The 21819-nt window shown below is 32.8% G+C and overlaps 3 protein-coding genes, 1 long non-coding RNA gene and 1 pseudogene across 4 annotated transcripts; all 5 read left to right on the forward strand.

The window, feature by feature from the left end:
• The first annotated feature begins 2163 nt into the window (after nt 1–2163).
• Nucleotides 2164–3222, forward strand: LOC121172703 (uncharacterized). The gene is made up of 3 exons (XR_005889991.1): nt 2164–2422; nt 2919–3009; nt 3088–3222. It is a non-coding gene; the product is annotated as an uncharacterized lncRNA (long non-coding RNA).
• A 951-nt stretch (nt 3223–4173) lies between these two features.
• On the forward strand, nt 4174–8316 carry LOC106797399 (importin subunit alpha-4-like; annotated as a pseudogene).
• Nucleotides 8317–9529: 1213 nt separating this feature from the next.
• On the forward strand, nt 9530–12194 carry LOC100810565 (putative pectinesterase/pectinesterase inhibitor 22). Its single transcript, XM_003554583.4, has 2 exons — nt 9530–10556; nt 11184–12194. The coding sequence occupies exons 1-2, from the start codon at nt 9593–9595 to the stop codon at nt 11852–11854; spliced, it is 1635 nt and encodes a 544-aa protein (XP_003554631.1). The 5' UTR covers nt 9530–9592; the 3' UTR covers nt 11855–12194.
• Nucleotides 12195–14164: 1970 nt separating this feature from the next.
• LOC100801141 (pectinesterase) lies at nt 14165–16847 on the forward strand. The gene is made up of 2 exons (XM_014771691.2): nt 14165–15163; nt 16077–16847. The coding sequence occupies exons 1-2, from the start codon at nt 14206–14208 to the stop codon at nt 16772–16774; spliced, it is 1656 nt and encodes a 551-aa protein (XP_014627177.1). The 5' UTR covers nt 14165–14205; the 3' UTR covers nt 16775–16847.
• A 1227-nt stretch (nt 16848–18074) lies between these two features.
• On the forward strand, nt 18075–21013 carry LOC100801686 (probable pectinesterase/pectinesterase inhibitor 21). Its single transcript, XM_003553665.4, has 3 exons — nt 18075–18165; nt 18625–19694; nt 20097–21013. The coding sequence occupies exons 2-3, from the start codon at nt 18659–18661 to the stop codon at nt 20807–20809; spliced, it is 1749 nt and encodes a 582-aa protein (XP_003553713.1). The 5' UTR covers nt 18075–18165; nt 18625–18658; the 3' UTR covers nt 20810–21013.
• The last annotated feature ends 806 nt before the right edge of the window (nt 21014–21819 follow it).

Raw genomic sequence — 21819 nt, forward strand, 5'->3', positions numbered from 1 at the left:
GTAGATAACTTAAGATTAGGTATTCTACTTGTATAAATTAGGTGAGAAAATTATTGTTTAAATAAATGCGATGTTTGAGTCTTGAGGAACTGATATATTTACAATAATAAGATTGTTTCTAAACTTTTTTTCAATTCATTTTCCTTCTATACTCACCTTTTATGAAAAAGAAATTTAATTTCGTCTTTTCTGCAAAAAGGAGGTTTAAAATGTGGACGTATAAAATCAAGTTGAAGAATAATATTTTTCATATATAGGCATTGGCCGCGATTACAAAATTTAGAAGTAGTATTGGCACAGCGTATAACTAAACACTTTTAAACTTTTTAGTAAAGGAGAGAAAGACAATGTGAACTGGAATGCATATTTTTTGTCTCTTAAAATTAGTATGCGAACTTATAATTAAAATGGCGTGTAAATATAATTATGGGTCATCATCCTCTATTGGTGTAAAGTATTTGCTATTTTTTTTTTATCAGCAAACAAGTTAAGTTTTATTATAAATAAAAACGGGGGATATAAGAGGTACCCCAATCACAGTGCAGTAAACTAATACAGCAAGTTTAGAAACAAACAAAACAAGCAGAGACCCTGCTTATTGTTCCTAGCTATACTTGTTTCTAAACGCACAAAATACGATGATTAATCTCTGTTAATTATACTGATGATTAATCTTTACTAAAAAAATTTAGAAAAATTTGATATCCACAAGTAATATAATTTGAATTTGACTATTAAAGTATAAATGAACCATAGAAATGTTAGAAACCTATTATGTAACACACACTTTATTAATTAATAGTTGAAATTTATTATAAATCATAATTTTATTCATGGAATTTTTTTTCTTTTTTTAATATAAGTTGACGCTTACCCTCCCAAGGAAATATTGTACTTGCAGACTTAAAGCTATATGAAACACTGCAGATTTGTTTTATTCCAACTTAAATTTTTTACCACATTGTCACTAGTCGCGTTTCTTTATAGTGATGGAGCAAAAGAGGTAGTAGATGTTTGGATTTCTGGTCCTAACATCCGTTTGCACCAACCTTCGTTTCCCACAAGCATGAATCCCCTTGCTTTTGCAGTGAAAGTGCCTTGGACTTCGCACTATTGCATCTCCACCGGCCACCCAAACACACACACATAATATACAAACTGCATATGATAGATTGATGTTTGGCATCCATCAATATGGTGAAGATGTGCGTGTAGTTTATCAATAGGTTTAATTATTATTTTAATTCTCTAATTTAATTTAATCCTCTTATTATTAAGTTGTTCAATCAGATTTTATATATTTTTTTTAAATAGTTCAATTATGTCCTTGTATTTGTTAAAACTTCCAATTATGAATGTATTTTTTTCAATTTTTTAGGAGTTAAAGTATATGAATCCTTTATAAGAGAATACATTTCCCATTCTTTGTTAGCGTTCAAATAAAATAAAAATGCTGAGGAGGAAGATGAAATAGAAGAGATGAAAAGTGAAGGGATATGAGAAATAAAAAGGTGAGAGTCTCTAATAATGAAAACAAGGAGAAGGAAGAGGAAATATAAGAAATGATAAACAAAAGACTAAATTACAGTGATATTCCTTCAGTTTTACTCTAATTACAAATGTATCCTATCTTTTTTTTTCCCTAAAAAACTCAACTTTTTATTATTTGTTACACTACCACTTTCTAATTCCTTAACAATGTGAGTTTGTTAACTTCAACATATCATGTGTTTAGCACATGTCTTTTAATGATTTTTTTGTTGTTGTCTAAAGTGTACTTGCCTTTCTATTGGACATTGATCAAAAGGATTTTTTTTTTAACAGCATAAACATTTTTCTTTATCAGCCAAGAAAAAAAGAAAATATTCTCTAAATACAATGGTGCGGGATCACACTTTTTTTAGTGTTTATGTTCTCAAATGAGTGAAAATAAATAGTAATTATTTTTAAAAGTCATAATCTAATTTTAATTCCGAATAATTATTTAATTTGAATAGTCTTGGTTTTTAGTCCTTTTGCATACTTTTTCCCCCTTAATTAGTAAACTAGTAAGTAGTAAAGAGGGAAAGAAAAAGGCGGGTGATAGCAGAAAAAAAGGACGCGTAATCCGTAGTTGCGCGCCTTTGCGTTGGTTTTTTAAATAAAAATAAACATAACAGAACAGAGGCCATTCTATTTTCAGTTGGATTGGTTGCATTCATTCTCTCTCTCTCACTGTTAGTTTGTTGCAAGAAAGATTAATCAAGAAGATCGATCAATCAAGAATAATGTCTCTGCCACCTGATTCTGGTTCTCGAATCCAGTTCTCCTAGAGAGACGAGGAAGAAGAGAAGAAGACCTCGTCGCCATCAGAAAAAACAAACGCCAAGAAACTCTCCTCAACCAATGAAGAGAAACTCATACTACCAATTCCGCCTTTGCGGTACGATACCTATCTTTTCTTCCTCAGTTTATTATCTACTTCCTACGGCTTAAGTTGACGTTTCGGTGTTGCAATCTTTTTTAGATTATGCTATGTATTATGTATTAGTATAGAGTTTCAAGTCAAAAAATAAAATGTATGTAGTGTGAATTAAATTTTTTATTATTAAAGTTTAGGTAATTTAAATGTAAAGTGAAATATTATATTTTATTAACTGAAACTTAAATGAATATAGTTATTTTTGTTTTAACTTCTAAAAAATCTTATTTATTATAGTTGGTGAGAATTTTTATTATAAATGAAGAAGAGAATGAATGAAAAAGAGACACATGAAAGTGTATGAGAAGAAAAACTGTGTAATAAAATCACTTTGTTGAGAGAAAAATATCTTTATGTAAAAGTATTATCATCTAATATAATTGAATACTTTAAAGCTCTTGCATCACTTGGTCTTGTTGGTATATTTCTCACATCTCACCAATGATCAAATACTTAGTTTGGGGGACACTAAGATTGGGATGCATATGAGATCCTCAAGAAAGGTATTTGTGGAGTTATTGTCAAAGAACGATGAACTCCGACTGCAGGTATGCGTTGCATTCCCCTTCTCTTTCTCATTTAGTCTACTAACCTTACTCACACAATACTTATTCTTCCTTGTGCAGTTAGAAGCTCTATGTATTCTAACCAGTTTTGCTTCCGGACCAGCTGAACACAGAAGAGTTATCGTTGAAGTTGGTGTTCTTCCCCAATTGGTGAATCTTCTCCACTCTAGTAGAAATCAAGATATCAGAGAAGAGGTCAAGTCTTTTATCAGTTTTCCTAAGAATTGTATCTGTTTTTTTGGTACAATTTCCTTTGTTAATGACTCTTTTTTTTATCTGTTTTCTTCTTAATACTTTTACTAGCTTTCTCTTGATTATTTGTAATTGTACCCCCACCCCCCAAAGAAACAAAAAATTAACTTTTTTACTTAACCAAGTTTGGTTTCCCATGTCTTGAACAGATAGTATTTGGTTTAGGGATCATTGCCAGCGAATCCCCAAGCTATAGGGATATTGTTCTTGACCATGGTGCTCTATCGCCATTATTACATCAGTTTGGTAAACAATCAAGATTGAGGAGGTTTGCTACGTTTTGTTTATGTTCTTTGGTCCATGGACTACCTCCGGTAAATCTTGAACAGGTTGGGGACATTTCATAAAATCTTGCTTGTGAAACTGATTTGGATTCCATGCATTCACACATTTAATAATTTGGAAACTTTAGATGATGATGATAAGATGATTCATGATTTATTTCAGTAAATCAGTGTTATTTAAAATTTGAGTGGTCCTAACTTCAGTCAATGATTACAAATACAGTGGTTAAATCAATGTGTGCATACATTTTTTACTACACTGTACAAATCGTATCATGTTATCCTCTCTGCTCCACATTAAGCATACTGTTGTATATTAGTCTTAAGTTAGAGACAAATGAGCTAGATCATTGTCAGGTAGAGTCTGCTTTGCCTGTCCTTTGTGGGCTCATCCACGAGAATGACGATGAAGATGTTGTATCCGAAGCATGCTGGGCTTTCTCTCACCTTTCGGATGAGCTTGATCATTGTCAGATAGAGTCCGCTTTGCCCAAGACTTGTTGAGCTTCTGCAGTATGTTGCTCTGCTCTTTCAAGCATAAATTATCCTCTCATTGCATTTATAATTAATGCCAGTACCTTTTGCGTGTCTTTCATTTTCTGCAACAATCATGGGTGACTTCATGATGTTCCTGTACTACATTTTCTTTTTCTATTGTTGAACAATTTGGAATGATTAAATTTCATTGTAGGAGTTATCCATAAGATGAAGTTATTGTACCTGTGCTTCGGACTCTAGGAAATATTGTTTATGGTGATGATGCTCAGACTCAGTTAGAAAGAACAATGTATTATTATCTTGTTGTTCTTGTGAAATCATGCTTGTCGTGATCTTTATATTATGTAGGCAACTGATAACGGTTAATAATAATTATATTTTGGAGTTAAATTATATAGGAATTTATAATTTTTCTCTTCTAATTTTTCTTTTTTGAGCAAATAATTATTAAATTAATATCATTTAAGTTTTTGTGCAAAAAATATTAAAAGTGATGCATATGTTTAGTGAGTAAAATAAAACTAATTAAGAAAAGCAAAGTTTATTAAAGGAAACAATTTAATTGAGGAAAGTAAAACTAATTAAAGAAATAAAACTAATTGAGAAAAACAGGACTAATAAAAGAAAAAGGCTAATCGAGAAAAACAGTGCTAATTAAAGAAAGAAGACTAATGAAAGCATGATTAATTAAGAAAAACATGACTAATTAAGGAAAATAAAGTTGAACTTAGTGTAAGAAATCCGTTAATATGCACCTAAAAGAAGTAGAGAGAAGAAGGAGAAACAAACATTAGGAGTCATTCCTTTCCTTCATTCTTTTTCTTATCTTTTCTCCCTTTACTAAATATACCCCTCTTACAATTATAAAACCTCTCTAGTAATGAAAGGTTAAACTTTCTTTGTTGGGAACTTGACAGACAACAACTACTTTTGATGTAATTTCTCTTCCTATCTATTTATGAATATTACATTTCTATCGTGCTTAATATTTTTGTTTGTGACTTGATCATCCATTTACATGATAAGTTTTAGGGGTAGTGTTGGGAAACATTATTTTCTAATAGAACCAGAAAAAATATCTAAATAAAGTCATCACTAGAAATATGTTGATTTTTGTTTAATTTGTTATAGATCTCTATTTTTAATACAATTTACTATTTTAGTTCTACAGATAGATTTGAGAGAGAAAATAAATAAATTAGACTCTTTCATACAGGGGACTAAAGTTATAGTATAATAAATGCATGTGTAAATTAGAATAATTATAAATGGAAAAAAATCATTAACATTATATTAAAGAATAGTTCTGGTAGGTTAAGTTTTTAACATTCTCATCTTTTGAATTTTTTTCTATAATAATATTGGATTTTCTCATCTTTTTTGCCCTTAATTAATTCATGTTTAATTTTTTTAAAAATTTTCTATCAATTTATATTAGAGTGTGTTTGGATGGAGAAATTTAAAATTTTGAGAAATTTTAAATTCTAAGAATTTCAAATACTTCAATTAAAATTCTTTTATTTTCAAAATTTTGTGTTTGGATAAAAAAAAAGTTAAAATTATGAGGATGAAAAAAAAAAGAAAAAATATGATTGGTATGTTAGTTATACGTGTTCCTTTATGCTCACACCGATATTTTAGGAGCTGAGACGGTGTTTCTTGGAGAAGACTGTAAGAAGAGAATTTCAATTTCTCACCTTTTAGAAGGAAATTGAAATTCCAGATTTTTAGTTGTTTAAAATTCTGTTTTAAAATTCCAAAATTTTAAATTCTTCATAAAAAGCATCCAAACAATGAATTCTAAATTACAGAAATTCAAATTCTCTGATAAATTACTTTCCTCAGTTAAAATCCTCTATCCAAACGCACTCTTAGTGTTTTTCTACAATTTTTTTAAATCTTTCTTAATCAAATATTCATCTACATAAATACAAATAAAATCTTTGTAGATATGATATTCGAACTTTGGTTTTAACTTTATTACTTGAAACATATTAGGCACGCCAATCCATCAATATCAAGGTATAACTGTGTATTTAGGAGCCTAATTATTTATATATTTTGTCATTATATAAGTTGTAAAACATATTGGTATCAACGAGTCATGTATTTTCAACCCAATTCAATTGATACTAATTAATAAGCCATGTATTTTCAGCTTGTTAACCAATTGTTCCCGAACTTGACAGCCAACAACTATTTTTGATGTAATTTCTCTTCCTATCTATTTATGAATATTACATTTGCATCATTATCTTTTTCCTGCTTAATATTTTTGCTTGTGACTTGATCATCCATTTACATGATAAGTTTTAGGGGTAGTGTTGGGAAACATTATTTTTTAATAGAACCAGAAAAAATATCTAAATAAAGTCATCACTAGAAATATGTTGATTTTTGTTTAATTTGTTATAGATCTCTATTTTTAATACAATTTACTATTTTAGTTCTACAAATAGATTTGAGAGAGAAAATAAATAAATTAGACTCTTTCATACAGGGGACTAAAGTTATAATATAGTAAATGCAGGTGTAAATTAGAATAATTATAAATGGAAAAAAATCATTAACATTATATCAAAGAATAGTTCTGGTAGGTTAAGTTTTCAACATTCTCATCTTTTGAATTTTTTTCTGTAATAATATTGGATTTTCTCATCTTTTCTGCCCTTAATTAATTCATGTTTAATTTTTTTTAAATTTTCTATCAATTTATATTAGTGTTTTTCTACAATTTTTTCAAATCTTTTTCTTAATCAAATATTCATCTACATAAATACAAATAAAATCTTTGTAGATACGATATTCGAACTTTCGTTTTAACTTTATTACTTGGAACAAATTGGTGCACGCCAATCCATCAATATCAAGGTATAACTGTGTGTTTAGGAACCTAATTATTTATATATTTTGTCATTATATAAGTTGTAAAACATATTGGTATCAACGAGTCATGTATTTTCAACCCAATTCAATTGATACTAATTAATAAGCCATGTATTTTCAGCTTGTTAATCAATTGTTCCCGAGTCTTCACAAACTTCTTACGAGTGACTATAACAAAAGCATGTTTAAACAAGCTTGCAGGACAATCTCAAATATCATAGTAGGGACTAGAGCTCGAATACAGGTAAGGAAAGGTTAACCTATCTCATAATCTATCCTTCTTAGGTGTCATATGCAAGGGAGTTTCAATTTTGAGCTTTCATTTATAATTTGAGTCCTAAAACAACTCTTTTTTCCATTCTTTATTTTAATTAGTTGCATAATATTGATTAGTTATCATTGGTTTGAAGTGATTTATTAGAGAAAAGGTCATATTTTTTGCAATATGCATGCCCATGGTAGTGTTTAATTTATTCTCAAGGTGCTTGAGAATGTATTGTTTGGCCATTTAAATTACCGGAATAGGTGTGAAATATATATGCGACTGAAGAGTGAGGAAGCTTATCTGCTTCTCCTTTGAGTTTAAGGAGGCTGAATGTGATAGACATTAGAAATCGGTTTTCGAATATGCCGATATTATTTATATAAAATTAACTATTCAAACTTTTCAAAAAATTGTCTTATCACAACTGTTATTATGATTATTGCTGCAGACTGTATTTGATGCTAATATTATTCCTTATCTTGTTCAAAGTCTTCAACATGCTGAGTTTGACGTCAAGAAGGAGGCTGCTTGGGCCATCTTTTATGTGACTTCTGGAGGATCTCATGAACATATCAGGTATATATGTTTCACCATTACATTATATTTTCCTTTTTCATGATTTTACCCCATTCTGATACTCAAAGGTGTAGCGGTATGTTGTGATGAAACTGAATTAGGTGAATGTATGTCTATGATAAACATTATTAATGTAGGTACAGATCAACAAGGTTGCGTCAAGGGACTATGTGATCTGTTGAGCTGTCCGGATCCAAAGGTTGTGTCAACTCGTCTCAAGGGGCTGGAGAACATTTTGAGGGTCTGATCCGGAGAAGCTGAAAAGCAAATGGAAGTCAATGTTTTTGGTCAAAGGGTTGATGAATGTGAAGGAAGGGATAAGATTGAAAAATTGCTGACTCATTGGAATGATGAGATTTCTGAGAGAGCTGCGAGGATTTTGAAAGAAATGACGAATGATGGGGATGATGGTAGTTAGTAAGATTTTTCTTTCGGGGATCATAGTAAAGTAATAGTAATAATACCTGATCATTACATCCATACTTAATAACCCAGATTTTTGTCTGGCACATGCACGGGGATATATAGTTGTATGGCATATTACTAGAAGTTATTAACCCCGTTACATGATGATAGAGTCATATCAGTTTGCTTTACTTGTTTCTCTATACTTCAAAGAAAGGATATTAAAGAAAAATTGTTCAAGTATATGTCTTGAGTGCAGATTCCAGGAAATAGCGATTTGATGTAGAGGGAGACTGACTGTAGCCAATAGATATATAGCATATTATAGTAGGTGCAAGGAATCGATATATGGTACCTTCTATAATTTAGCATCTTCTATTTGGCCAAAATCAAATTATACAAATTTAATGTTTGTCGATCTTGTGTATAATTTTCAACACAAAAATATCCCAAAATTTTGATTCTAATAAAAAGTGATAAATAAAAAGAAGTGATCAAGAGGTGACTACTACTAGAGCATACGATAGTAGAGATCAAGAGGTAGAAGCTTCTTAAAGAAGTTCAACCACTTCCTATCTGTGTGGAATAAAACAAAAGTTGAAATGTTTTTCTTTTGATTACGAGTATGTCACTGTGTGATATGCAAGACATGAATCCACTATTGAACAGAGATCAAAACAAGATATGTAGCTGGAAGCCAAATTAAGTCAAGTAACTTTTTCTCTATTTTCATAATTATAATAATCTCTAATAACTTTTAACTAATAATAAAATGCATGTGTTAAAAACTGTGTTGCTAATACTCTTCTGAAAAACTGTATATTAGTTGGCAAAAAATCAGTGCTAGGCTATGCGAAAACAACTTGGAACCTGATCCAACTCGAGTTTTCAATTACTACGAAGCAAAGAATACTTACTACTTTTGGAGTGGGTTTGGGATTCATATATAGGCCATCCTCATTTGTATGTTGTGTATTTATCTAAGTATAGACTAATGTGCAGTGTTGACAGGACCTTGGGAGAGGCACTACTGTGTTTTAAGGTTGGTTTAACAGTCTCACTTGTGGCCGGTTGCGTTCAACAAGAGAAGCCGCATCTTTTTACTTTTGATCAATCATCAAATGTGTTAGAAACTAAACTATATTTGCACTTCACTACAGAGAAAGCATAGAATATCATGCCATGCCTCCAACAAAAGAAAGCATTAGAATAACTTGGGACTTGGTCCACAGAAAAAGCATAAAGCAACACGAATGTTAAAACTCAGAAGAAAAGGAACACAGAAATTCGTACTGCCACATTTCCCCGTGTATAAATAAAAGGTGTTTGGAAAGACCACAAGCATACTTGCTGCATGCCTTTCTAGCTAGTTTTCTGTCACACCCACCAAAAGATCATCATGTCCATGCTTAGTTTCCTTTTCATTCTCATGCTTTTACCCTCATTTGAAGCCATTCCTTCAGATGAAGAAGTGTTTATTAATCCCTCAGAAGTCCAAACCCAAGACATGCAAGCCTTGATTGCACAAGCCTGCATGGACATTGAAAACCAAAACTCATGCCTCACAAACATCCACAACGAGCTCACCAAAATAGGCCCTCCAAGCCCCACTTCAGTGGTGAGTGCAGCACTCAAGCACACGCTCAACGAAGCAAGAGTGGCCATCGACAACATAACAAAGATCACAACATTCTCCGTCAGTTACCGGGAGCAACAAGCCATAGAAGATTGCAGGGAGCTCTTGGATTTCTCGGTTTCTGAGCTTGCATGGTCGATGGGGGAGATGAGGAGAATCCGTTCAGGTGATACCAATGCGCAATACGAGGGCAACCTTGAAGCATGGCTAAGTGCAGCTCTGAGTAACCAAGATACGTGCCTTGAAGGGTTTGAAGGCACAGATAGACGCCTTGAGAGTTACATCAGTGGAAGCTTGACACAAGTCACACAACTTATAAGCAATGTCTTGTCTTTGTACACTCAGTTGCATAGCTTACCCTTCAAGCCTCCGAGGAACACTACTACTCCTCTAACAAGTCATGAAACCCTTGAGTTTCCTGAATGGATGAGTGAGGGTGATCAAGAGTTGCTCAAAGCCAAGCCACACGGTGTGCGTGCGGATGCGGTTGTGGCTTTGGATGGGAGTGGTCATTATCGCTCTATCACTGATGCTGTTAATGCGGCTCCCAGTTATAGTCAAAGGAGGTATGTTATTTACGTGAAAAAGGGGCTTTACAAGGAGAATGTGGACATGAAGAGGAAGATGACCAACATCATGCTTGTGGGTGATGGTATTGGCCAAACAATTATCACTAGCAACCGGAATTTCATGCAAGGATGGACCACTTTTCGAACTGCCACACTTGGTAAGTAACACCATGACATACTTTGTTTCATTAGAACTCTATACTATAATTTATCATGATTATTTTTTGTTTGTGGTTAACTAATTGATGACATCATTTAGTAGGGTATATAACCATTAAAAAAATGTATATACCAAGGGGAAAAAAAATTAATCATTAGACATACCCCTTTGATATATATTTCATTTAATGGAAATCAAATATTATGCTTGTACATTATACATCAATATTCGATATTAATATTAATGAGGAATTTGATTCTTCTAAATTGAATATATATAGTTAATTTCAGCAACTTCATGCATTAACTAAGAAAACAATTGATGTTTTAATATGGTTATAGTTTGTCATAAATATGCATGTAATATCAAATTATCAAATTGTGATTAATTGGTTGAGATCATAAATGATATGATAGTCTCAAATAATTCCTCACTTTAGAGGAATTAGATCAATTAATGAGATGGTTTGATTTTATGATGCATTATATTATTAAAATAGTTCTATAATTGCCACTTTGCATATTTTCATTTATTCTGTATGAATTGAAACAAGTCTAATGATTAAAAAAAAAAATTGCGTTAGTGTGTATGAATATTGGTTGACAATTTGCAATTTAATGTGTAGCTGTATCCGGAAAGGGTTTCATTGCAAAGGACATGTCATTCCGGAACACGGCAGGGCCAGTGAACCATCAAGCCGTGGCACTGCGTGTGGATTCAGACCAATCAGCCTTCTACAGGTGCAGTGTGGAAGGGCACCAAGACACCCTCTACGCCCACTCCCTGCGACAGTTCTACCGAGAATGCGAAATCTACGGCACCATAGACTTCATCTTTGGCAACGGTGCCGCAGTGTTGCAAAATTGCAAAATATACACCAGGGTCCCACTTCCCTTACAGAAGGTTACCATCACGGCCCAGGGAAGAAAAAGCCCACACCAGAGCACTGGCTTTACCATCCAAGATAGCTATATTCTGGCCACCCAGCCCACGTATTTGGGCCGGCCCTGGAAGCAATACTCTAGAACTGTTTACATCAACACTTACATGAGTGGGCTAGTCCAGCCCAGAGGGTGGCTTGAGTGGTTTGGAAACTTCGCCTTGAACACTTTGTGGTACGGTGAGTACAGAAATTATGGGCCTGGTGCAGCACTGGCTGCTAGGGTCAGGTGGCCCGGTTATCATGTAATTAAGGATGCTTCCACCGCTAGTTACTTCACAGTTCAGCGCTTCATTAATGGGGGCACGTGGTTGCCAAGTACAGGTGTCAAGTTTACAGCAGGCTTGACCAATTAATTCACTTTATTTCTTACCTCTCTTATTAGTCTTTCTGTATCCAAACAAATAAGCTTACCATCCTCCATTTTTTTATTTTTTTATTTTAAGATTAAAATAATTGTACCGTTTACTTTGATTGATGGAGGATGAATAGATTCTTTTTTTCAGTGGGTGGATATCTTTGGATCTATATTTTTGTTTTGTTTATATTTGCCTGTTTGTTTTGTTAGAACTTAGAAGCCCCATTCTCCGCTATTATCCGTGTAAGAAACAGTAGTGGCTTTCCCCAGTTTCTGCTTACTCCATTTTCTTCCTCATTGTAGGGTTTGGACGTTTCCAATAAATCCATTACTTTCCATTTTCTCTGATAATTATTAAAAATGTTTCAAAAATATGATAAATTATTAATTTGTATGAAGTCATATTACTATACGCAAACGCAAATACCGACTGATTCTCTTTTTTACGGGATATTTAATTTCCTCCCTCTTCCCTTATCAGCCGTGCCTTATTATTCTGCTTTATTTGTTTTTTTTAATTACAATTACAACGCCTTTTCGTACCAATTAATTAGGCTTCATGTGGGAAACACATAATTTATAATAAACTAAAGTAGCACTAGCTAAGGTGGCATTGGTGCAGATATCATCTATCATGTGAGATTTAAGTTTGTCGTTTGTGAATATATCTGATGGTGATGGTCAAACGCAAAAGTTCCACATCGATCTCCATACAGTTGTTCTTGGCATGTTCAATTAACTTGCTCACTTTATGGTGAGGCAAAGTGTTGCCGATTTGTTTGCCAAATTATCCACTAGAGTCATCAAAAAGTGTTTGGAGCTGTCATTTGTGATATAATGAATTTCATTGGATGGCTATGGTTGATTCTTGTTATCTAAAATACCTTTTCTTTTCCTTTCTTAAACAACAATACAAAATAAAGTTCTGTTTAACAGAGCATTTGTTATTAAAATTATTTTGTAAAATAACTCTTAAAACCTTTTTCAACAGTTTTAATTGTATGGAAAAAAATCTGTTTGATAAAATTGATTTTAAAACATGTTTTAACAGTTTTAATATTATTTTTAGAAACACAACAAAAACTCAATCAAACACAGTTTCTTTCTTTTTGTTTAATTATCTTTTTTAATGCATAAAAATCTCATTTAATAAATTATTTATTCAAACAAATCTTTATTCTTATAAGAGTATTCCCATCTTGTTTTACTCATCGATGTTCCTCAATTAATAATTTTTTAATTTATATTTCAACAATTCAATCCTAAATATTTCTCTCTCTCTAGTTTACCTTAGTGATCAGTCATTTATAATTTATATCACCCTTAAGTGTTAGAATCAACTTTTTATTTATATTTTATGTATAATTCTCTAATAACATTTCTATTAATTATCATTCTCTTATTTTTAAGAATAAAAAGAAATTGCCATCCTCTCCCAAAATCAAAAGGTACGACCCCAAATGCTATACATATATATATATTTGAGGGGCGGCGACTGGAAATAAATGCGTGGTATGTACAGAAAAATACACAATCCTTGCCATAAACGCATGCATTCGCTCTTATAGTCTTATTTAAGTCTACGCTCCTATTCATTCTCGTTATTCCTTTCTTGCGGTTGCATTCTCAATCCATGGTTTTTTGTGATTCTGACATGTTGACTTTAATTAAGGTCTAAATATCATTTTGTTTACTTTAATATATAATCATGTGATAAACACAAATTATTGAACATTTTGTGTATTTATAAATACTGTTTTAGTCTGTAATGAAAGTATTATTAAGGCAATTTTTTACTTAAAAAATAAAATTTTATAAATTGCATTCTTTCTTATATACTAGTATTAACAAAGAGTGTATGTTATCTTTATTTTTTTTTTACTAATACAGTCTCTTTCAAATAGTGACACATATTCTTAACTCCCATCTTTTGAATTAATATAAAGTCAACCTTTTAAAATCAATTATGTATATGTTCTTAATTTATAATTTTAAATATTTTTCTCTTTTAATTTATATATTTCTCTTTTGCAAATATATCACCCTTTAATTAAAAAAACACAAATTAAAATCTCAATTCATAATTCCTCTATTAAAAACGATTAAAGGAGCAAAACAAAAATATTTAAATTTAGAACCTTCATTTGTACATTTTAAAAAAAAATTCTCGAATCAAAATTAAAGCTTTAAATTCAATTAAGTATATCACCACAAGGACATTATATTAGGAAGTGTATCCAAATTTTGTTGTCTTTCTCTATGTGTCTATATATAAGTCAAGATTGCATGTCTTGACAATCACATAATCAAACCTACAATCTTACTAGCAAGTTACATATATGTGGTCTTATGACCTTCATGGCTATTTCCGAGCTATCCTTGAGCTTATTCATGGTCTATGTTCTAAGCATTTTCTCCAACTTTGCGTCTCTTGCATCATCCTCTTCCTCCACCGATACCATATGCAACCTTACACCTTATCCAACATTTTGTGAATCCAATTCACCTTCTAGTAACAGCCAAGGCGACATACACGAATATGGCCGGTTTTTTGCAGGCAAATCCTTGTCATCGTCGAAGAAGTTCGTCGCATTAGTCTCTAAATACCTTTATAAATCTCCATCCAATTTCTCAAACTCCACAATTCTTGCTCTTCAAGATTGTCACCTTCTAGGTGACCTGAATAAGGACTTTTGGCATAAGACCCAACAAAGCATAAATTCCACAAACACCCTCAGTAGCTCAGAAGGTGAAAAATTGCACAATTTGCTTAGTGCTACATTGACCAACCACGACACGTGCTTAAACAGCCTTCATGAAACTACTTCAAGCCCTGACAATGACCTACTAACCCATCTTTCAAATGGAACCAAGTTTTATAGCATATCTCTTGCAATCTTCAAGCGGGGATGGGTGAACAATACTGCAAATAAGGAGAGAAAACTTGCAGAAAGAAATTATCACATGTGGGAACAGAAGCTGTACGAGATTATCAGAATAAGAGGAAGAAAATTGTTTCAGTTTGCTCCAGACAACGTTGTTGTGAGCCAAAGGGTGGTGGTGAACCCAGATGGTTCTGGAAACTTCACAACTATCAATGATGCAGTGGTTGCAGCTCCAAATAACACCGGGGTTGGAAATGGGTTTTTCGTGATTCACGTGGTGGCTGGAGTGTATGAAGAATATGTTTCTATTCCCAAAAACAAGCAGTACCTGATGATGATAGGAGATGGAATTAACCAAACCATAATCACCGGTAATCGCAGCGTGGTTGATGGTTGGACTACCTTCAATTCTGCAACATTTGGTAAGCTTCAACCTTCTCTTTGCTTTCTTTGTTGGGATTGAATATTTAAATATGAGAAAATATTGCATGACGTTGAAATTAAAATGTGCCTATAGTTCCAAATGATTTTTATTTGATAGATATATAACTGATATTTTTAATATACAGTAAAATAAATAAAATTTGGTTATGTGTTACGTAAAAATTCATTAGGACTATAATAATAATATATCCTTAATCGTATAGTAATAATTTCTACTGATTAGGAGGTTGTTTGTTTCAATATCTTGTGAGAGTTGGTTCCTTTAAAGTGAAAATTATTAAGATAAAATCAGAAAGCAAAAATATATTCACTAATAAATTAATTCAAATTAAAATAGCTCATATATTTAACTCACTTTAACTGTTAGTAATACATTAACCTTACTGCTTGTGTAAAAAAAAATACATTAGCCTTTCTTTCTATTTTACATATTTTATATGGAGTACATTATTCTCTAGAAAGTTTTTTATAGATGAAAAACACGTGGAGTAATGAATAAATGAACCTTTCTTTTTAGGTAAATAGCAAGTTCCTTAAGATTTAACGTGTAGTCTGATTAATTCGTCCCGTTTCTTTGATGACACAAAAGATCATAAAATATATTTTTGTTTGTTTCCTTTTCGCTGCTAGTACTTTCTCTTAAAAGTAAGTTCCACTTAGTACGAAATTATTTGAACCCAAGAAAGACGAGTAATTGAATATTTGATCACAAAGCAAGACTATACATAGATGATTGAAAATGTAAGCATGTGAGATGTAACCAAGTTTTGTATATTTTATTATTATAGTTCTAATGAAATTTCATAAAACGCGGTTACTTTCCTTCCTAAGTTCCTATTTTTCATACGTTCCCGTTTCATACTAACCATAATTTTGATACCATTACCATAGCCGTGGTTGCACAAGGTTTTGTGGCAATAAACATAACATTTCGCAACACAGCTGGAGCAATCAAGCACCAAGCAGTAGCCCTCAGAAGCGGTGCAGACCTATCTGCATTTTACAATTGTAGCTTCGAAGGGTACCAAGACACCTTATACACTCATTCCCTTAGACAATTTTACAGAAACTGTGACATTTATGGCACGGTGGACTTCATATTTGGTAACGCAGCAGTTGTATTACAAGACTGTAACATCTACCCAAGACTCCCATTGCAAAATCAATTCAATGCAATTACCGCACAGGGAAGGACTGACATTAACCAAAACACCGGCACCTCCATACACAATTGTAGCATAACCGCCGCGAGTGACTTGGCCACTAGCAATGGCACCACGAAAACGTACCTAGGAAGACCCTGGAAGCAATATTCAAGAACACTTTATATGCAGTCTTTCATGGACGACGGTTTGGTCGATCCAGAGGGGTGGAAAGCTTGGTCTGGGGACTTTGCTTTGGACACACTTTATTATGCGGAATTTGATAATCAAGGGCCTGGATCTAACACTAGTAATAGGGTTACTTGGCCAGGGTACCATGTGATTAATGCCACAGATGCTGTCAATTTCACAGTTGCTAATTTCATAATAGGTGATGCTTGGCTGCCTGCGACTGGAGTACCTTACTATGCTGATTTACTCATCTGATTTACACCTTAAAAAAAAATACAATAAATGAATTTAATTGGTTCAAATTAGTTTCCATTTTTCTCTGTAATTGTTCTCCTATGATGTTTTAATCTCATCTATTTCTTATTTTCTTTAAAGTTGTTGCTTGTATTTTTTTTAATTTTTTAATTTTAGATAATCATATTTATATATATAACTTAATATTAAAATATTTATTAAAGTTCGAAATATTTAAGAATAATTTTTCAAAAATACCACATTCATTTTGAGACGAAAATTTCTTTCTAATAAATACACCAATTAGACAATTAATAAGTAACCAAATAGCTAGTTGCTAATGTATGCCCCATGGTGTCACACATGCTAGTATATTTTATCGCTCATATGGGTCATTACTCATTATTACCTTGGACTTTTATTTCGTAGAGGATGTCTAAAATCTAATGTTTAAAAATTTGGATCGGTGACCAATTTTGACATTAGTTTAGGTTCGATAATTTAACTATAGTTGAATCTTGGATGAACCAATACTAAAATAATAATAATAATAAAATTAAATAAAACATAAAAAATATTATTGAAATATACTAGCATAGTTTTGCAAAACTAAAATAATATTTTTAAATGAATTTGATCTTTAGCCTATACATATAAAAAACATTTATTAAGAGAGGTTATTCTGATAATGAATTTCAATATTTTAAAGGATTAATGATTGAGTCTCTATGAAGAGATACCTGTTAATCCTACAAATATATATTTTTAAAACTAAATGAATCACTGAATAGATAGACAGAGAGAGGTGCTAAATCAGGATTTCAACATTTAACTAGGCATGATTATTTTTTAAAATTTTTTAACATTGTATATAACATAATTATTAACATATTTTACCATTAAAAAAATCTATGCACGTAAAGTCCACAGTTTAATCATGTAACGAGTATCCAAGTGGCAAAACTTAAAAAAAGTACGTAATTAATGTTGAAGCAGGTAAATATGTGTCCACCTCAAGGTTCACATGAAAGAAAAGTCAAATCAATGAAGGGTACCAATCAAGGGAGAAATTTTGGCAATTGAGGTGAATTACCGCAAAATAAGGTCCTTCTTCCTCCTCCTTCCTAATTCTAAAACACAAAAAATCAAATAATAAGACAAATTTGCCATATATTTCGTGGCTTTTCCGTGTCTCTTTTTTTAGAAAAAGGATAGCTTTGGACTCCAAGCCTCACATTTTTGCAACGGACAACACCAACTTTGAAATCGTTCTTTTATCTGAATATAAATAAGCACACACATTTCAAATGTCAATCGCACCAACGCACTCTCCCGAGGGCTTCGTCGGAGGATTGTCACGCCTGAACGAGCCCTTTTCCATTTCAGCCTTGAGCGGCTCCTGTTCTTGTCAAGTACCTATCACGCTTTTCGTTCATCGATCTTTAATAATTAATTTGCATGATTGTACATAGTCACTTTAATTGACTATTTTACCAATCAATCTATGAGAAATGTTATTTCTATGTACGACAAATCATACAATACAAATTTGTCGCAAGAAAAAAAAACCTAGAATTCCTTCAATGCTATGATTTAGTGAGAATCTCTTAGTGCCAGAAAGGTGAATAGGATGCTCTTTATATAAAGATAATATTTCCCCAAATTTTTGTGAAATAGAAAATGCTCACATAAATACGAAACTAATCCATACCTTCTACCTGAGAAAAATGAGACATAATAAATGACACAATGGAGAGAAATATGCACATGTTATTACTATATAAAATGTCATATAAATTATTATATGAATAACACAACTTCTCTTTATTGTTCACTCTTGTGTGTTAACATATTAATTATATTGCATGAAGGTTGGTGTGAATTAGGAGCTGCTTAATTCAAAGAATGGGGGGAGATGCACAGAAGAGAAACGTCATCATTGGCGTCTCTACTTTCTTGTTGGTGGCCATGGTGGTAGCAGTCACAGTCAATGTCAACTTCAATAACAAGGGATCAAGCAGTGATTCAAAGGAAGAAAGCAAATCCCATGTAGCTTCCTCGATGAAGGCCGTGAAAACCCTTTGTGCACCCACCGATTACAAGAAGGAATGCGAGGACAATCTTATTGAACATGCCAGTAACATCACCGACCCACGGGAACTCATCAAAATCGCATTCCACGTGACCATCTCCAAAATCGGCGAAGGACTTGAGAAGACACAACTCATGCATGAGGTCGAGAATGACCCTATAACCAAGGAGGCACTCGACACGTGCAAGCAACTCATGAACCTCTCCATCGGGGAGTTCACGAGGTCACTCGACAAGTTCGCCAAGTTTGACCTGAACAACCTTGACAACATCCTCACAAGTTTGAAGGTTTGGCTCAGCGGTGCAATCACGTACCAAGAAACATGTTTAGATGCTTTCGAGAACACAACCACCGATGCTGGTCAAAAAATGCAGAAGCTCTTGCAAACTGCCATGCACATGAGTAGCAATGGCCTCTCTATCATCAACGAACTGTCAAAAACTCTCTCGGAAATGCACGTTAACAGACCTGGCCGTCGACGCCTTTTGAACAACGTTGATGATTTACCAGTTCTTGGCCACGACTTTGACCTTCCCGAATGGGTTGATGATCGCGTTGGTGTTCGCAAACTCCTACGTATGACTGGACGGAAACGCATGGCGCATGTGGTTGTTGCAAAGGATGGCAGTGGAAATTTCTCGACCATCAATGAAGCTTTGAAATATGTGCCCAAGAAAAACCTAAGGCCATTCGTTATCTATGTCAAGGAAGGAGTTTACAACGAGTACGTCGAGGTTTCCAAAAATATGACCCATGTTGTTATGATTGGTGATGGTGGTAAGAAGTCAAGGATCACTGGTAGCAAAAACTTCATCGATGGGGTTGGGACCTACAGAACCGCCAGTGCTGGTACGTTTCCTTCCACTTGTATTGTAACTACTATTTATCAGTTAATAAAATCTACAACAACTAATTACTAACAATAATAACAACAACTACATAACCATTGCTACTTTCTTGCAACTACTAAAAGAGTGTATCTTAATTTGCTTCTACAAAAACAAAAGAAATCTTAAGTTGTTCTTTTAGATTAATTCTTTTTAGTTAAGTATCTGGGATTTCATCTTGTATAATGAAACTGAGTTTTGCATATTGCTATTATATATATAGATCATATTCTTTTAGTGATATAGCACAATGAAATTAATTCCTTTTAAAAGTTGTAAAAGATTTATACAAAATGCTAGAGTTGTATTATGTTGCTTGGACTGACCATGGATTATACTAATATTTATAAATTAATGCATGCAGCCATTCTAGGAGATTTCTTCGTTGGCATAGGTATGGGGTTTGAGAACTCAGCTGGTGCTGAAAAACATCAAGCAGTGGCCTTGAGGGTTCAAGCTGACAGGTCCATCTTTTACAAATGTCGAATGGATGGGTACCAGGACACACTCTACGCACACACCATGCGTCAATTCTACCGTGATTGCATCATTTCAGGTACCATCGACTTTGTCTTTGGTGATGCAGTGGCTGTTCTCCAAAATTGCACTTTCGTGGTGCGAAAACCATTGGAAAACCAACAATGCATTGTGACTGCACAAGGCAGAAAAGAGAGGAACCAACCATCAGGATTAGTCATCCATGGAGGAAGCATTGTGTCAGACCCCACGTACTACCCAGTTAGATTCGACAACAAAGCTTACTTGGCACGTCCATGGAAGAATTTCTCAAGGACCATCTTCATGGACTCCTACATTGGTGATTTGATCACACCTGATGGTTACATGCCATGGCAAACATTGGAGGGTTTTAGTGGAATGGATACTTGTTTCTACGCTGAGTTCAACAACCGTGGCCCTGGTTCAGACAAAACCAAGCGTGTGAAGTGGGAAGGAGTTAAGACCCTTGATTCAGATGGAATAACAAACTTCTTGCCATCCATGTTTTTCCATGGAGATGACTGGATTAGGGTCACTAGGATTCCTTACTACTCTGGCCAGGTCTCCCACACTAACTGAAGTTGATTCATTATTTTTTAGGAGAGAACGCATGTGCCTGCGTGTTGCCAAATTAAACAACTAATTATTAATGATTGTGCTGTACCACCTTTGTCTTTTGTCTTCCATAATTTCATTGCACTGAAATGCAAGTGTGTCTGAACTGTCATTTTCTTGCAGTTCTCTATGCTTGTAGGAAACTTAATTAGATTCGCTATTTCGTAACTTAAATCTCTCTTCCACAATTTTTCTCTTAAATGTCTCGTTTTGATAGGCCTTGATGGTATATTACGTTGATATTAATTTACTATGAATTTAAGTCTAATAAAAAATAATCAAGTTACGCTAACAAAATAAAGATTGATTACATTATTATCGATCTAGTTTTAAATTGTTATATTGTTAAAGTTCATTGACATTTATGATAATTTTTTTAAAATTATAGATAAAGTATATTATTTAATTGGTTGATTTTTTTTTACAATAATTGTATATCAAAATCAAACTTATGAAACAATTCGCAATAAGTACTTAATATGTACATTTTAATAAATTGAAGTAGTGTCCTTATATATAGCTAATACTAAACACAGAATATAATCCTGAGGAGGAAGGGTGTAGGATAGACAATTTCAAAACAGATTATTCATTTATTCCATAGAAAAGATCATTTTGTGATTGTTTGTGGAATTTATTTTAATTTAATAAGAAATTTCAATATTATATCTTATAAGGAAATACAATTCTTAATGAAATTAAAATGTTTATAATAATTATATTTGTCTCTATTTTTACATACTTTATATTTCTTTCGTAACATAAAGTCATCTTTCTATATAATTTCTCACCACAATTAATGTAGAAAATGAAGTTATGGAAACAACTAATGCAAAAAACCTATTTTCTAAAAATACAGCTACATTGCATCCGTGTAATATACAGAAAAAACGTAAGATGATTTCCTTTGGTTATATATATATATATATATATATTAAAAGTACAAGTGAAGTTTTCTTATTAGAATGATTAAA

This window comes from Glycine max, chromosome 19 (assembly GCF_000004515.6).
Source record: "Glycine max cultivar Williams 82 chromosome 19, Glycine_max_v4.0, whole genome shotgun sequence".
Classification (NCBI taxonomy): Eukaryota; Viridiplantae; Streptophyta; class Magnoliopsida; order Fabales; family Fabaceae; genus Glycine; species Glycine max.